The sequence below is a fragment of the Cyanistes caeruleus genome, chromosome 14 (assembly GCF_971803275.1).
Source record: "Cyanistes caeruleus chromosome 14, bCyaCae1.hap1.1, whole genome shotgun sequence".
Lineage (NCBI taxonomy): Eukaryota > Metazoa > Chordata > Aves > Passeriformes > Paridae > Cyanistes > Cyanistes caeruleus.
The window spans coordinates 1847420-1863139 of record NC_141714.1 but is presented as its reverse complement, the minus strand read 5'-3'; the positions used below and the strand labels follow the sequence as shown (position 1 = coordinate 1863139).

At 49.7% G+C, this 15720-nt stretch overlaps 1 protein-coding gene and 1 long non-coding RNA gene across 7 annotated transcripts in view; one reads left to right on the top strand and one right to left on the bottom strand.

Annotated features, from left to right (window-relative positions):
- C14H8orf48 (chromosome 14 C8orf48 homolog) overlaps positions 1-9751 on the top strand; it is a 19795-nt gene extending 10044 nt beyond the window's left edge. For 2 of the 6 annotated variants that reach the window (XM_086850159.1, XM_023926776.2), the window contains exon 6: positions 217-4483. In XM_086850159.1, coding sequence (XP_086706285.1) covers positions 217-327 — 111 coding nt within the window. In that variant the 3' untranslated portion in view covers positions 328-4483. Of the gene's footprint in view, positions 1-216; positions 4484-5899; positions 5993-7437 lie in introns of those variants that run through there. The other 4 variants (XR_015276184.1, XR_015276183.1, XR_015276181.1 and 1 more) reach the window with 4 other exon arrangements.
- Positions 4404-15720, bottom strand: LOC147650490 (uncharacterized). The gene is made up of 2 exons (XR_015276185.1): positions 15054-15720; positions 4404-6317 (listed from the first exon to the last, which is right to left on the bottom strand). It is a non-coding gene; the product is annotated as an uncharacterized LOC147650490 (long non-coding RNA).

Below are 15720 nucleotides of genomic sequence, written 5' to 3'. Positions count from 1 at the left end.
GCCAGCTGCTTTTCCCTGTCCCTCCTGAGGGAACAATCCTGCTTTTTGGGCCATGCTGTTGGACAGAGCTTTTAAACAGAATCCTTTCAAACCCACCAAATTGTGTGGATGGGTGCTGCCCACCTGGCTCCTTTCAGGGGCTGGGTGTGTGATACAGGCCATGAGAAATGGCAGGAATGCAATCCTGAATAACCCCATGTCTCCTCTCTGTTCCAGGACATGCTCACACTTCTGGGAGAAGCTCTCAGAAGCTTTCCCAAACCATCAGAGGATCCCAGGGACTTGTGGCAAAGGCTGAAGGGTCAGGAAATGGAAAACCTGGATTAACCATAACTCCAGTAGCTGAAGGACTGGGAGAGCCTCCTGTGGGCATCACCTCCAGAATCCAAATGATTTTGGATCTGAGCTGCTCTGGCAGTGATGGATTGGGTGCTGGTTAATATTCCTGCAGGTGGAAGCAAATCTGCCTGGCTGAAGGGTGTGAGTCAACCCTTTCTCCTTCCTCAATGCAAATGTTGCAATATATTGCAATCCATCTCCATAGGTTTCTCAGATTCCAGAAGCCAACACTTTCCATTATTAATCTGACAAGCCAGAAGTATTGTTTTTTTTTTTTGTGGAATTGCTGTGGGATTGCAGAGCAGCTCCCAGCTGCTTCCATCCATAAGGAAAATAAATGATTCTGTTTGCCAGGGTAGGGAGGTGTAATTACTGCATTTCAGCTCAGTCTTTGCCCACTGTCTCATGGTAAATTGCAAGTGAGAGCCCCAGGTGGAGGACAAAAAGCAAAGTTAACTACAGAAAGCAGTAAAATGAAATGCAGTATTTATAGAAGGGAAATATGAGGCTCTAACAGAAATTAATCAGCAGGAGTGGGATGCCAATGGGATGAGAAACGATAATAAATTAATCATGGAATCTATATAGGATAGAGAGAAAAAAACAACAGATTAAAAGTGGAGTAAGAGTTATAAGGAAATACTTTGGAATTCATTGTAATTTTTCAAGATGACAAAATCACTGTTGTTCAGAGACTGGATCTGGGGTTCAGTCCATACCCAAATAAAATGGAATTGTGCTGGGAATCTTTGGGTTAGACAAGGAAATCATCCTCACTGTGGCCTCCAAAGCTCTGTGGGCACCTCGGGGCTCAGCCATGGCCTGGCTCTCCTCAGCCTCCCATTTCCTGACTTCCCTGCATTCACATCTCTGTGGAAATCTTGGAGGAATATCCCTGTCTGTGACCCCACACCGTGTTCTTGTGCCATAGCAGAGAGGATTAAATCCCCCTGTTGCATTTTCCTCCCCCATTTTGGGACAAGAACCCTCACTGCCGAAGTGGGGTTTGCATTTCATGTTTTGTTTATCAGAGTCTTTGAGGGCTGTTTAACCTCCTGTTCTCACTTCCCAAAATCCAGTGGAAAACCTGGAGGGATATGCTGGGATATAAACAGAAGTGTTAGCAAAGTTCTGCTTTCTGCTGCTTAAAAATCTGCTCTGGGTGATTTCCCTGGCAGTGGATCCTGAGGAGATCAAACCCCGGGTGGGAACCCAACCCAAACCCGAGTTACTCAGTGCTGGCTGTCCTTGCAAACAGCTTTAATAATCCATCAAAATATCCCCCTATAAACATCCCCTTTTAAACCGTGCCTGCAGAGCACCTGGATAATGAATAAACCCTGCTTGTTCCTTCCTGTTGCTCTGGAATCCTTAGAAATGTTCAAATCCCTTAAATCCCGAGACTTCCAATCTCTTCATGGACACCCCACCTCTGCTCCTTCCTTGTTAGGAGCCTTTGGAAGTCTCTGCAAATGCTGGGAAAAGCACCCAGAATTTCTGCTGGAGCCCTGGAAGGGCTGTCAGGTGTAGGGGAGACAATCGGGAGCTGAATCCTTTGAAAATGTCATTTTGTAGCACAGATTTCAGCCCTTGCAGACCCACAAAAAGTGACTTCCATGCACATGTTGATATTTTTGTTTTCAGAACGTAGAAGCTTCCTAGAGCTACTGAAATTTCTTGGTGTCAAGCCAGCTGTAAATCCTGAACTTTATTGTGAGTTATTTGGGTTATGTGTCTGACAGTATTTGTCTGTGGAACAGCATCCTGCTCACACACAGTGCGTGCACAGCTCTTGTTTGTTTGCATAAATGTTACAAACAGAACTCAGGTAACTCCTCAGCAAAATCAAAGCAGATTTTGCTGATGGCTGTTGGATGCATTTTCCTGCTGCTCACTACAGTTGTTTCATTCTTTTATCAGCAGTGAGTCTGAGTGTTTTTCTTTAGCAGCTCTTAGAGATAGGCAGTGGAATGAATTATCCTAGTCCTTAAATAATTTATTTTCTAATCCTGCAGTTTTTGAGGCTGGAGATCCAAAACTCTGACAGGGATGTGGGAAAGAGGGTGGATGATGAATCTTCCTTTTTCCCCTTCCAGGAGCTCCTCCCTCCAGCAGCAGATTTTTCTTTTGATCCAAAGAAACCTCAAAACTCTGGTCAAGGAATATTGACTCGTCTGCTGCCTGGTTTGTGCTTGCTGGGGCATAAAAGGAGCAGGGTGGCTCAAGAGGGATTCCTTGGGAAAAGCAGTGGCTGTGAAACAAATCAATCTGCCTCTTCAGAGTGCTCTGCAGCTTTGCCTTTGTGGCTTTCCTGCCACCCAGAGTTGCTTGATTTAATCTTGTGGATGATTGCTGATGTGGTGGGGTTCACTGCTCTGAGCTCTGTGCTAACAGAGAGGGTTTCTCCCACCTCAGCTGGTCCATGCTCTGTGTGTGCTGATATCCACTTTTGGGATGTTGGATTTTATAACTGACCCTTTGGAGAAACTTCCATTCCTCAAATTGTCATTAAAATCAGTTTCCCATGGCCCTCAGCACTGTAACTAGCATTTAGCTTTATAAAAACCACCCTGCATTCCAGGCTCCCTCATTCCTCACTCTCTTTTCCATCCATCTCTTAGGCTCAGGGAATTTGTATCTCTAGGAAAAACTTCCATCTCAATCCCACCAGGCTGCTAGCCCAGCTCTGAGTGGGAGTGAACTTTTAATGTCATTAATTTCCCTGGATGTGAGCTGGCAACAAAGCTAAATATTGACAAATGACCTGTTCTGCTGGAGGGTGGCCCTGCCCGTGCCAAGGGATGAGATTTAAGGTCCCTTCCCACCCAAACCATTCCATGATCCTGGGATATTTGAATTTGGATTTCCTGAGGAAATCTGTTGTGGTGCCAGTGGTCCAGTGTAGGATCATAGAAGAGTTTGAGTTGGAAGAGACCTTCCAGAGGCCACCTAACCCTGCCATGACAGGGACACCTTCCACTCCTCCAGGCTGCTCCAGCCTGGCTTTGGGCACTTCCAGGGATCCAGGGGCAGCCACAGCTTCTCTGGGAATTCTGTTCCAGGGCCTCCCCACCCTCAGTGTAAAATCCCTCTTGTATCTGATCTAAACCATCCTTCCTGCAGGTAAAACCATTCTGCCTTGTTCTGAGGGCCCAGGCCCTGCTGAGAGCTGTGCCCCATCTTTCCTGCAGCTCCCTTTGGGTACAGGAATGTTTCCCTGGATCCTTCCCTTCTCCAGCTGAACGCTCCCAACTCAGTTTTCCCTCACAGGAGAGGAGCTCCAGCCCTTGGAGCATCTTTGTGGCCTCCTCCCATTAATCCTGAACCTTTTGTCTGAAGTTACACGAGAATCTGAAACGCTCCAGGCTCCCCTGGGGTCCCTCAGTTCCTCCTCAGGAATTCCCCTCATGGGGTTGGGGTGTTGTGAGTCTTAGGGTTTTTTTTAGTTTTATTTTTTTGCCACAGTCAATTTGATCAGGTTCCAAGAAGAGGAGCTGAACCCATTGATTCATAGTGGGAACTTGACAAAAAATGTTCAGCTGGTGGCACCAGGACAAGGTTTTGGTGCTGGGAGCTCGTGTTGCCCTGTGGAACAGTAAAACCCTGAGCCAAGTGCAGTTCCCTCAAACCATCCACGTGTCCTCCTGAGGAGCTGCAGTGCTCCCAGCTCTGCATTCTTCCAGCATTTTCCAATCTCCTTGCATTCTTCAAGCTATAATTTTATTACCACTAGATGTGATTTTCAGAGAGTGGCTTTGGATTGTGCCCCTGAGGAAGGCACAGGGTGTGTGCAGATCAGCCCTGCCTGCTTTCCTGGGGTTTAAATGATGGCAGAACAGATCTCAATCCCATAAACACCACATTTCCATTGTTTTCATGCAACTAATTGTCCTTTTTTTCTTTCCCCCCACAAGTGATTTTGAAGATTTTTGGCAGCACTGACAACAGCAGGATGTGGATGGGAGATGAGGGGGAGTGGATTCCTTCTGTCAGGATCCTCCATCTTCCAGATCACCTAAAAAACTGATCAGGGTACTTAAAAAAAACCCAGAGAACTCCAAACATTTTCCAGCTTCTGGGCATGGATATTCACTGCTTATTTATTCATTTATTTATTCTGTAATAAAATAGTACTGTTCTCACAGACTAGGCTGTATGATCCATAAATACCCTTGTAAAATAGATTTGTAGCATGTAACAGAATCCTTTAGAATATTCTGTGAAAATTCTTGGGTTTGGTTTTTTTTTTGTTTTTGTTTTTGTTGTTGATAGCACTTTCAGAACATTTACATCCTTCATCCTGACATTTTGAAATAGAACATTTTTTTTTGCCTACAGAGGTAAGTTTACAGCATCATCACAGTATTATAGCTCGTTTAAAAATACATACAGCAGTACTGGTAATTGCAAGCAAGCTGTAGACTCGAGCAGGGGGCTGGTGGCAACTTCACATGGTTTCTACTTTATAAAACAATGACATTTACTAATATTACATCCATCACTTGGTTAGAAAAGATTACTTAGATGTGCTACTCACAATAAATCTGTCATTTCTCTGTGATGTGGAAATAGAAACACACCATGGTATGGGTGGTTTAAAAAGGATTAGATGCCTAATTAAAAAAAAAAAAAGAGGTTTTAGGCTGTCTCTTCCCTTGGGAATTCGAGTTCCATTAGGACTGGATGTCCTTAATCCACTTTGTGGGGATGCCACGAGCACCTCTCAGCACAAGGCTGGTGTGGAGGGAAGGTTGGAATGTCAGCCTGAGCTGCTGCTGGAGGCATCAATGACCTGGCAGCCCCAAGTCCAAGGGGATTCCAACTCTTCCAGCCCCTTTGGGATCACTGCAGCACAACTCCCTTGGTTTGAATCAGCTGAGCTGCTTTGGGATACCCCAAATCTGCCTCTTCACCTTCCAGTGGGGTTTTGAAAGGGCAAAAGCAACAGGTTGAGGTTTACTGGCTCAGTAATGCACAGAAAATTTGGGTTGGAATGGAGCTAAAACCTCATCCCATTCCACCCCTGCCACGGCAGGGACACCTCCCACTGTCCCAGGCTGCTCCAGCCTGGCCTGGGACACTTCCAGGGATCCAGGGACAGCCACAGCTGCTCTGGGAATCTGTGCCAGGGCCTGCCCACCCTCACAGGCACTGCCACAATTTGCCCAGCGAGGATTAAAACGGCAGAAGAGATTAAAAATACATCATTGCATTGGTTTTACTTGGCACAAATGAGACTAAATGTATAAATATATATATATATATATGTATAATAAAGCTGTAGGAAATCTCCAAACTGCTAACAACTCTTAGAAATGAGATAAAACAAAGCTGTATTCGCTTGGAAATTTCAAATTCGCAGTTCTCTTGTGATTTTCAGGTAATTCAAGAGTACTTTGTGGTGGATCCTGGTTTTCTCTTTTTATGAAACGAGTCCAGGTGTGCTTTGGCAAATGCTCTTTTCTTGGTCTCTCTGATACTCCTCTTGTGCTTTCTGCAGTCTTTTCCCTCTGAGTTTCCACTTGTGGAAGCAGTAGGTGATTAGGGATGTCATCACCAGGGAGAAGATGATGACCAGCACAACGATGAGGGCGATGGTGGACGAGAGGGACCCCTCCAGCTGCTCGCTCTCCGTGTCCCTGGTGGAGTTCAGGTCAGCAAAGTTCTCATAATCTGCCGAGGCCAAAAGTGCAGCTCCAGGAGCCTCCTTGAACTTGGGCCTCATTGGGGCTAGGGAGGAGCTGTCAGAATTCCTGGAGAAGCAGAATTAGGGCTGTCCTGTCATCCAGGAGCCGGCTTTGCCCTCGGCTGCTGCGGGCATGGGGAGGCAGCACTGGGGTGCACGAGCAGCGGCGTGTGGCACACAGTGCCCAGCACAGGGCAGCTTTATCCCGGGTTCTGAGCTCAGCAATGCCTTGTCTTCTTCATCAAGGGGCAGGGAAGGCTCAGCCAGCTGCCACTTTGGGATTCTTTGTTTTCTGCAAGACATAAGTGGAGAAAATTCAGTCAGTTTGTGGTGGCAGAGCTTGTGCTGGAGCTGGAAGCAAAGCAAGTGCTGCAACAAGTGTAACTTTCTATCTCAGGAGTTGTTTCAGTGAAAGATTTTCTTTTTTTCTTTCCCAAAATATTCCCAGAAGAGAGGGAAATCAAAGGCCTGTTCTGTACATTATACCCACATTAACAAAATCAGCTGTAAATGGGAATTCTCACGTTCCTGAAGGGGTTTAATTTCCCCTTTTCTACTTACCTGCTCTTGGACTGGGCTTGAATTTGAGGTCTTAATCTTCTGGAGTTTTAGTTACAGTGGAATTGAGGAGGTTTCCTCACTGATTGCAAATCTGGGACCTGGAGAAAGGTCCTGGGTAAAAATCCAGCCCGGATTATTGGAGAGGTGAGCTCCCCTACAGACACTGAGCTGTAAACTAGAATTTAACCCCAGACCTTCCCATAGTTCTGATGGAATTTCAAAGCCTTTTAAGTCATTTCCCTTTGATATGTGGTGTGTGTGACAAATCCTAAAGAACTCACTCATCTGAGCAGTTCTGAAGTTCAGAGCTGCTCTGCCCTCCCCGTTCCCTGCCCCATCCAAATCCCATTTTGGATTTAAAGCTGAGGAACAAGGCTGCTCTGCTCTTGATTCCCGATTCCAACCGGGACAGGAGGATTTGCCCCTGGGTGTTTTCCTTTGAGGAGCTCCAAGTACCGTTCAGGGCTATTTATTTCAAATAACAGCTTGCTCCAAACCCCCTCCACCCTCCTCCCAAATGCTTGGAGGCCAAAATTAGGTTTCAGAGATCTTGGAGCATTGTTGTTTGGAGATGCTGTGTTTGATAGGATGCAGTTCATCCTCTTTACAGAAATAAAGTTCATCCCACTCAGGCTCACAGAGAACTGAGGCTCTCTCCTAATTAACAGCACATTCTGATTAGTAATAACCACTGTTTACACAGCTCAGCATCCTGTTGGTGCTAAAAGATGTAAATAACATTTCCTGCCAGTTTGGAACAATATGTTGGGAGGGAAATGGGGATTTTGAAGGAAGTTTGGAGCTCGGGTTTTGCTGTGGTAGAGGGAGAGCTGATTGAAATCTCATTTCAGATGGCTGATGAATGTCTGTGAGTGGCGCTGCTGGAGGGGTGACAGAATATTTTAGTGCTCCTTGGCCGTGTGTTCAGCATCTCTCGAGTAGCCTGAGGAAAGAAACTGCAATAAAAGCACTGGAGAAGCTGAGAAATGCCCCTCTGATTGATGGAGCAGCCAAGTGTCCTCCTGCAGTGCCAGTCCAGGAGGGGAAAATGTCCCTGAGGGAAATCTGATCTTGTCATTGTCACCTTAACCTGGATCTCATCTCATCTGTGTCCACAGCTGTCACATTCCCGTGGGGAGGAGAACACAAAACCACCGAGAGCCAAAGCAGCCGGTTCTGGAAGGGCTGGGGTTTGTGATCTCCCTCGGGGCCGGGAGCTGGAGCTGCCAAACCAACCCAGGAACGCTTGAAAGTCTCGGATCTGCAAAGCTCGGCTTGGCCTTCAGCTGAGTTTGGGTAAGGACACGGCTTTATGGCAAATCCCTTCCCAAAAACCTCAGGGCTCTGCTGTGGCACGGCTGGGACTCTGGAGGGGCTGGCACCAAACCTGTGGGTGACAGCAGTGTCACCTGTGCTGTGGGTGACAGCAGTGTCACCTCTGCATTGAGTGACAGCAGTGTCACCTGTGCTGTGTGTGTGACAGCAGTGTCACCTGTGCTGTGAGTGACAGCAGTGTCACCTGTGCTGTGGGTGACAGCAGTGTCACCTGTGCTGTGTGTGTGACAGCAGTGTCACCTGTGCTGTGTGTGACAGCAGTGTCACCTCTGCTCTGTGAGTGACAGCAGTGTCACCTCTGCTGTGAGTGACAGCAGTGTCACCTCTGCTCTGTGAGTGACAGCAGTGTCACCTCTGCCCTGGGTGTGACAGCAGTGTCACCTCTGCTCTGTGAGTGACAGCAGTGCCACCTCTGCTGTGTGTGACAGCAGTGTCACCTCTGCTCTGTGAGTGACAGCAGTGCCACCTCTGCTCTGTGAGTGACAGCAGTGTCACCTCTGCTCTGAGTGACAGCAGTGTCACCTGTGCTGTGAGTGACAGCAGTGTCACCTCTGCTCTGTGTGTGACAGCAGTGTCACCTGTGCTGTGAGTGACAGCAGTGTCACCTCTGCTCTGTGAGTGACAGCAGTGTCACCTCTGCCCTGGGTGTGACAGCAGTGTCACCTCTGCTCTGTGAGTGACAGCAGTGTCACCTCTGCTGTGTGTGTGACAGCAGTGTCACCTGTGCTGTGTGTGTGACAGCAGTGTCATCTCTGCTGTGAGTGACAGCAGTGTCACCTGTGCTGTGTGAGTGACAGCAGTGCCACCTCTGCTGTGAGTGACAGCAGTGTCACCTCTGCTCTGTGAGTGACAGCAGTGTCACCTCTGCTCTGAGTGACAGCAGTGTCACCTGTGCTGTGAGTGACAGCAGTGTCACCTCTGCTCTGTGTGACAGCAGTGCCACCTCTGCTGTGTGTGTGACAGCAGTGTCACCTCTGCTCTGTGAGTGACAGCAGTGCCACCTGTGCTGTGACAGCAGTGTCACCTGTGCTGTGAGTGACAACAGTGTCACTTCTGCTCTGTGAGTGACAGCAGTGTCACCTCTGCTGTGAGTGACAGCAGTGTCACCTGTGCTGCCCAAGGCCAGGATTTCTCCAGGATTGTTCCAGGATCACTCCAGGATTGCTGGGCTGGGCTGGGCTGGGCTGGGCTGGGCTGGGCTGGGCTGGGCTGGGCTGGGCTGGGCTGGGCTGGGCTGGAGTCCCCAGAGCTGCCAGGGCTGGAGGTCTCACCCCGCCTGGTTCCAGGGAAAAGCTCTTTGCTGGGGATGTCAGGCAGGGCTGGTGGCCCTGGGGCTGGTTCCAGGGAAAAGCTCTTTGCTGGGGATGTCAGGCAGGGCTGGTGGCCCTGGGGCTGCCGGTGAAGGAGCCGCTCCTGCCGCGGTTCCAGCCGGGAAGGAGGACAGGGACACGGGGCTGGAGAGGGGCAGAGGAACCCACCGAGGTTCCGGCTTTGGCGTGATCAGCTCACATCCCATCCACTGGAATCTCCCTAGCACCTCATCCTTCCCATGGAACCTCCCAAACCTCTTCCCTTGCCTGGCTTCAACTGAATTCCAAGAGCAGGGAATAAACAAAGCCGAGATTTTTGGGTTTGTGTGAGTCACAAACCTTCAGTGGCTTTGGCCTGAGCCTTGCAAACATTGCAATCAGCAGCTCAGGGCTGGGCACGTTTAATTCCCATTAAAATATATTAGAAATACAATAGAAACATTCAAGTATTGACAAAAATAATGTGCTTTTTTTTAAACCTGGAAATGTGTTTGAATAAACTCATGCAATCACATTGGAATATCTGGAAGTTGAATTAATTTTGAAAGCTTTTAATGAAATAATAATGTTTTGCTCTGGTATTTAAACAAGCTCAGGCTCTTGGTGTAGCACATCCTTGCCTTTGGATGGACTTTTCCTACCCTGGCTCACATTCCCTTGTCTTTTTTAGCAAGTAAATAAACTTTAGCAACTTTATAAAGTAAAGTACAACTCGGTACAAGATGGGGAGGACAAAATCTGCTCCTTGATTTGTAATATCCCAGGGACAGGCATTGTCTTCCCTTTGTTCTCCAAGTCTGACCTTTGAGGTCTTTGGAGAGAAATAGATTTTTGAGGTTTTTTTACAATTTTTGAGGGTGGAAAGTAAGAGAGGGTTGGGTGCAATTTATATGAGAGGAACAAAAGAAATGACAGTAAAAAACCTCAGTGTCTCAAGATGAATTCAGGTTATTGGCATCTGTCAAATACTGAATTACTGAAGAGAGATAAGAATGTTCATCAACATCTTCTTGATTTCCCTGAGAGCTCTCCCTTTTCTGAAGGCAAACCTCGCTCTGCCAGACTTGGTGATAATGATGTTATCAGCGTTACATTCAATACAGAAATGATGATAGAATCCCTAAAAACAAGTAAATTAATTAAAAACCCAAAATACTGTGTGGAAGATCAGTTTTCCTGGACATGGTTTGGGGCTTAGTTAGGAGAAGTCTGGTTTTGATTTCTGTGCAAGTGCCAGAGTTCAGCAATGTCGGGAATTTTCAGGTTTATTGGAAGGATGAAGGGCAGGAATCCCACGGGAGCTGCTGCAGCTCCTTGTTCCAAAGGGAAGCTGCTGGCACATCCCTGACCCTGGGGAAAACTTCCCCTTCCTGCTGGGGCTGAGGAAGAACGGCTGATGAGGACATCAAAGGCAGCAGTGAGGAAAAGGAACACAAAATCAGCTTTCCAAAGGCAAGGTGAGTGCCCTGGAAGCACAAACCTGCTCCCTGGGAGCTGATAGAAAAATCTCTTTGATAACAGGAGAACCTTTGTGTCTCGTGTCCCTCCACTCACCCTGCTCTTCCCACTCTTGAATCACTCCCTGCATTTATGGAACCCTAAATATATATTGATTTTTATTTTTTAAGCATAGTTTCAGGCTTGCTTTCTTCCCTTTTGCCTTCAGCTTGCTCGGAACTCTCCCCGCTGCCTTTCAAATTGCCTCTTCCATTTTAATTTCGTTAGGGAAGAACGCAGCTCCTCTCTCTCTCTCTCTCTCTCTCTCCATTTGCATCTTTTTGATGTGGAAACACAGGGATGAAAGGTGTCCCTCATGCTTAAACCTGATATGGAAACGGTTCTTCCTCCTCCTCCACCAGAGCTGGGCAGAGAGACATCAACTCCCAGCACTTGTGCTGAGATAAAAGGCACAGTGGGAGTGGGAGCAGCGCAAGGAGGAGGAAAGGAGAGGAGGAAGGGATGGGAGAAGGCAGAAAATGCTTGGAAAAACAAACTCAGATGTTTTAGCCTGGCTGCAGCTCCTATAAATTCACAGGAACAAAAGGCCAGGCTTTGGGAGTATTTAAAATAGGTCCATAAAGATATATCTGTGTTTATTTTTGGAGGCTGAAAACACTTTTTGGGAATCTGCGGGTTTCAAGTCTCCCAAGCGCTGCTCAGTTTAATTCCTGGCAGGTTCTGCATCCTTTGGGATTAAAAACCACAGATTTACCTGCAGAGTCCTCACCTTAAACCTCTTTATGCCTCTTTCTTCTGCACTGCTCATCCCCAAAGAGGAAACGTGATCTGGATTTGATTTTCCCATGTGCTCACCCCTCGGAATGTTCTTTGCCTGAGCCCCTTGTGATTCCACCCAGTGCTAGAACTGACACCTTGCACAAAGGTTGGAGCAAGGCAATTAATCTTTTAATTAAGTGGACAAAACCCTGCTTTTATCCCAGTGAACAAGAAATCTCTGCTCTTCAGCGTGTCCTGGCCTTGTTATTCCTGAAGAAAAGAAAAAGGCTGGGAGTTTTGGGATCACACATTCCAGCCACCAGACAGGGGAAAGTTGTGTTCCTACAAAAACATCAAAACCTGGTGGGATCCTGATTCTCCTGGGAGCTGCTCTGGGCTTGGATAACTTGGATAACAAAACCAGAGCAGAACCTGATCCCACCTTCCCTCTGCCTTGGAAGATCCTTGGAACAATCCCGTGCCACTGCTGGGGACATTTTTGGGATGCAGAGGAGCTGCTGTGCTCAGCAGGCCATAAATGCAAGGTGCTGCTCTCCTGGGCATTTGTTTGACAGCCACGTGAGGTTAATTGTGATTTTAATCAAGTAATCCTTGAAGAGTTGATTAATTAAAGCCACAGGTGTGTTTGGCTTCGGGCTCTCTCTGATTTCCCTCACACTGATTTTATCCGTGGCCTCTGCTTGTTTAATGTGTTCATTCAGCCTCAGTGTGATTTGATAAACAGTTTTGATTTGAGGAACAGCAGCAGCTTTTGGGGTGTGATCGCAGCCTCCTCGTCACTGCCTGTTCTGGCAAATCTGAGCTCTGCAAAGTCCAAATCCTCCAGGAATGGTCCTGCTCCCAGGAGCAAACTGTGCTCCAACCCCAGCTCTTGATGGATTCCCTCCTGGAAGGTGCCTGGGATGTTCATTTGAGCCTTCTTGTCCAGGAAATGTGAGGAAAGTTCTTATCCTGAGCACTGGAATCCTTGGATGAGCGGTGAGAGGGAAGTTGATTGTCCTGACCTTTGGAATGTTTGGGTGCCACTTTTAGGGTGGCTTTAAATCTCCATGAAATGCTCCCCTGAGGACTGAACTGGCACAAACATGTGGGGAGGAGACATTGGGGCTTGTTCCTTCCACAGGAATAGTAATAAAAATAATCATAATAATCAAAATAATAATTATAATTTCTATCTAGGAAAGGATCTGGATTTTTTTCCCTTTTAAGCCTGGAGAGCAGAGCTGTATCCAGGTATTCTCTGAGCATCTTCCTTCCAGGTGTTCCCTTCCAAAGAGGCCCCACTGCCTTCTAAAAGCTCTGTTGAGGTTTTTTTTTATTTCTCCAAGCAGCACCACAATTCCTGGCTTTGGAGGGTGGATTTTCCTGATCAGCCCAGAGCAGCTTTCCATCATCAGCTCGAGAGCCCACCCTGCACAATGGGGATTTTTTGTCCCTTTGGAATGAGATTTTATGGTTCACTCGTTGCTGATTTAGTTCAGACTCGTTTTTTGTGCTGCTCTTCCCCCTCCAAAATCAGGGGCAGTTCCATCCTTTGATTCCAGAGGCAGCCTGGGAATTTCCCCTTGGTCCATATTTTAGATGTTATTCTGTGCAAACGCAAACCCTGGAGTCCCCAAACCTACACTGAGCTTAAATTGCTCAGTGATTTATTTTTTTTCACCCATTTGCTGTTTTTAGGCTCAATTTTCCCCATAGTTACAGGATTTTTGGAGCCAGGACAAGCAGTGCAGGTACAGGTGGATGATTAATTGTTGAGTTAGAAGGGAAAGCTGAAAGCTGCTTAGAGCTGAATTCAAATAAATTCAAATAAAAACCCCAAACCTAAGAACCCTCATAAAATACAACCTTAACCCAACCAATGGCCTTTTTGTTCAATTCTCATTTTGTGTGCAGGTCAAGGAGGATTTTAATTCTGGCCTAATTGTGAAGGGATGAACAAATTAAATCTGGTTGTGTGTCCCCCTCACTGTTTAATCTCTCCTTTCCCATTTTCCCTGCCCTACCACGAGCAAGAAAAGCCATTTCAGCTGGGACACTGCAGCCTCTCTCTTAGATCTAAAACCTGACTGAAACTCCTGCAGGGACAGATTTCTTTTTTAAAAGATAAAAAATGTAAAGAGCAAAAAGATTGTTTGAACATTCCAGTTTTCATCCATCTCCTTTCAAAAGCAAACTGCTCTTGATGAACAGGCCCAGTGTAGGACTGCAATAAATTCACTCCTCAGGGAATTTCACCTTTAAATTGTGCAGGAAAAGAAGAAGTTAAAGGGTGGGAGGGAGCAGGGGCTGGGAGGGGGAGTGATGAGTGTCAGTGGAGAGGCAGCTACTTTGTCTGCACATTTCTGCAATAAAACCACATCTCTTTTCCTGGGAATAGTTTCTGTGGGATTTGGGAGCTGCAGGTGAGCCAGGAGCACTTTTCCCTCCCCGGTGCAGCCAGGGCTTCCAGCACTGCCCTTCCTTCGAGCTTCCAACGCCATTCCCGAGGGAAGGAGAGATCTGGGAATGTTCTGGGGCAGGGAGGGGATGGGGACACCCCGAGGGGCTCAGCAGCAGGAGCAGCAGCTGGACAAGCTCTGGGTGCAGGAGCGGGAGGGATGGGAAGGCTCCGGGATCCCTGGAGCCCCGGGATGGGGGAAGGTGCGCTCGGGGCTGCCCGGAGCAGCTGCGGGAGCTGGGGATGCCAATCCTGGGGAAGGGCGGGGTGCGGGCAGCCGGGGAGGGAGGATCACACCTGGCACAGCGGGGACAGAGCGGGGCCCCTGGGGCCGGGCTGGGGACAGCGGGGTGGGCACGGCAGCCCTGGAGCCTGGCACGGACCGTGCCAGTCCCGCACGCTGGCCCCGTGCTGTGCCAAGCGGGCCCCTGGATCTCCTGGTGCTGTGCCAGCCTCCACACCAGGGCAGTGATAAACTGCACACCAGAGCTGTGATAACCTCCACACCAGGGCTGTGATAACCTCCACACCAGGGCTGTGCCAGCCTCCACACCAGGGCAGTGATAACCTGCACACCAGGGCATGGACAACCTCCACACCAGAGCTGTGGTCACCTGCACACCAGGGCAGTTCCATCCTGCACACCAGGGCAGTGATAACCTCCACACCAGGGCAGTGCCATCCTGCACACCAGGGCTGTGCCATCCTGCACACCAGGGCAGTGCCAGCCCGCACACCGGTGCCACGCTGCCAGGCTCGGTGCCGTGCCAGCCTCACAGCCCGGCTATCAGCGTGCCGTGCCAGCCCGCAGCTTGGTACCACGCTGCCTGGTGCTGTGCCAGCCCAGTGCCAGCCCAGTGCCAGCCCAGTGCCAGCCTGCACACCGGTTCGGTGCCGTGCCAGCAGCAGCTCCGTGTCCCCCGCGGGGGCTGCGGGGCCGGGATGCAGCGGAGCATCCCCGGGCTCTGCCGCAGGCGCTGCCCGTGCCCGGCGCTCGCCGCTGCTCTCCGGGAATCAGCTCCAGAGGCGCATCCCTCCGGGAAGGGGCGGGGGGCTGGAGCATTTGGGAATCGCCCCCTCCGCCCCTTCCCCCCGTCCCTCCCGCACCTTCCGCACAAAGGAGCCACCGCAGCCGCTCACTCACCTGCTCCGGTGAGTCCTCCCGGCTGCCGGCGGCTGGCAGACCGGACACGGAGCCCCGAGCCCGGTGCCGGTGATGCCCGGAGCCGGTGATGCCCGGAGCCGGTGATACCCGGAGCCGGTGATGCCCGGAGCCGGCCGGTGATGCCCGGAGCCGGCCGGTGATGCCCGGAGCCGGTGATGCCCCGGAGCCGGTGATACCCGGAGCCGGTGATGCCCGGAGCCGGTGATGCCCCGGAGCCGGTGATGCCCGGAGCCGGTGATGCCCCGGAGCCGGTGATACCCGGAGCCGGTGATACCCGGAGCCGGTGATGCCCGGAGCCGGCCGGTGATGCCCGGAGCCGGCCGGTGATACCCGGAGCCGGTGATGCCCGGAGCCGGTGATACCCGGAGCCGGCGATGCCCGGAGCCGGTGATGCCCGGAGCCGGCGATGCCCGGAGCCGGTGATGCCGCAGCTGCAGCGAGGGTGGAACCGCTCCACACCCCCCCGGCAGCACCATCTGAGCCCAGCCGAATTTGTCAACTTTATTTAGGGGGAAGAACGGATCACATGGGGAGCCTCAGCGAGCGGGGAGGAGCGTGGCGGTGCAGAATCAGGTCACAGGCAGAAACCCGAGTTAGTCACGGCCAGCAGCGGCGAGAGGCAGCGAGAACAGCCTGAGACAAAGGC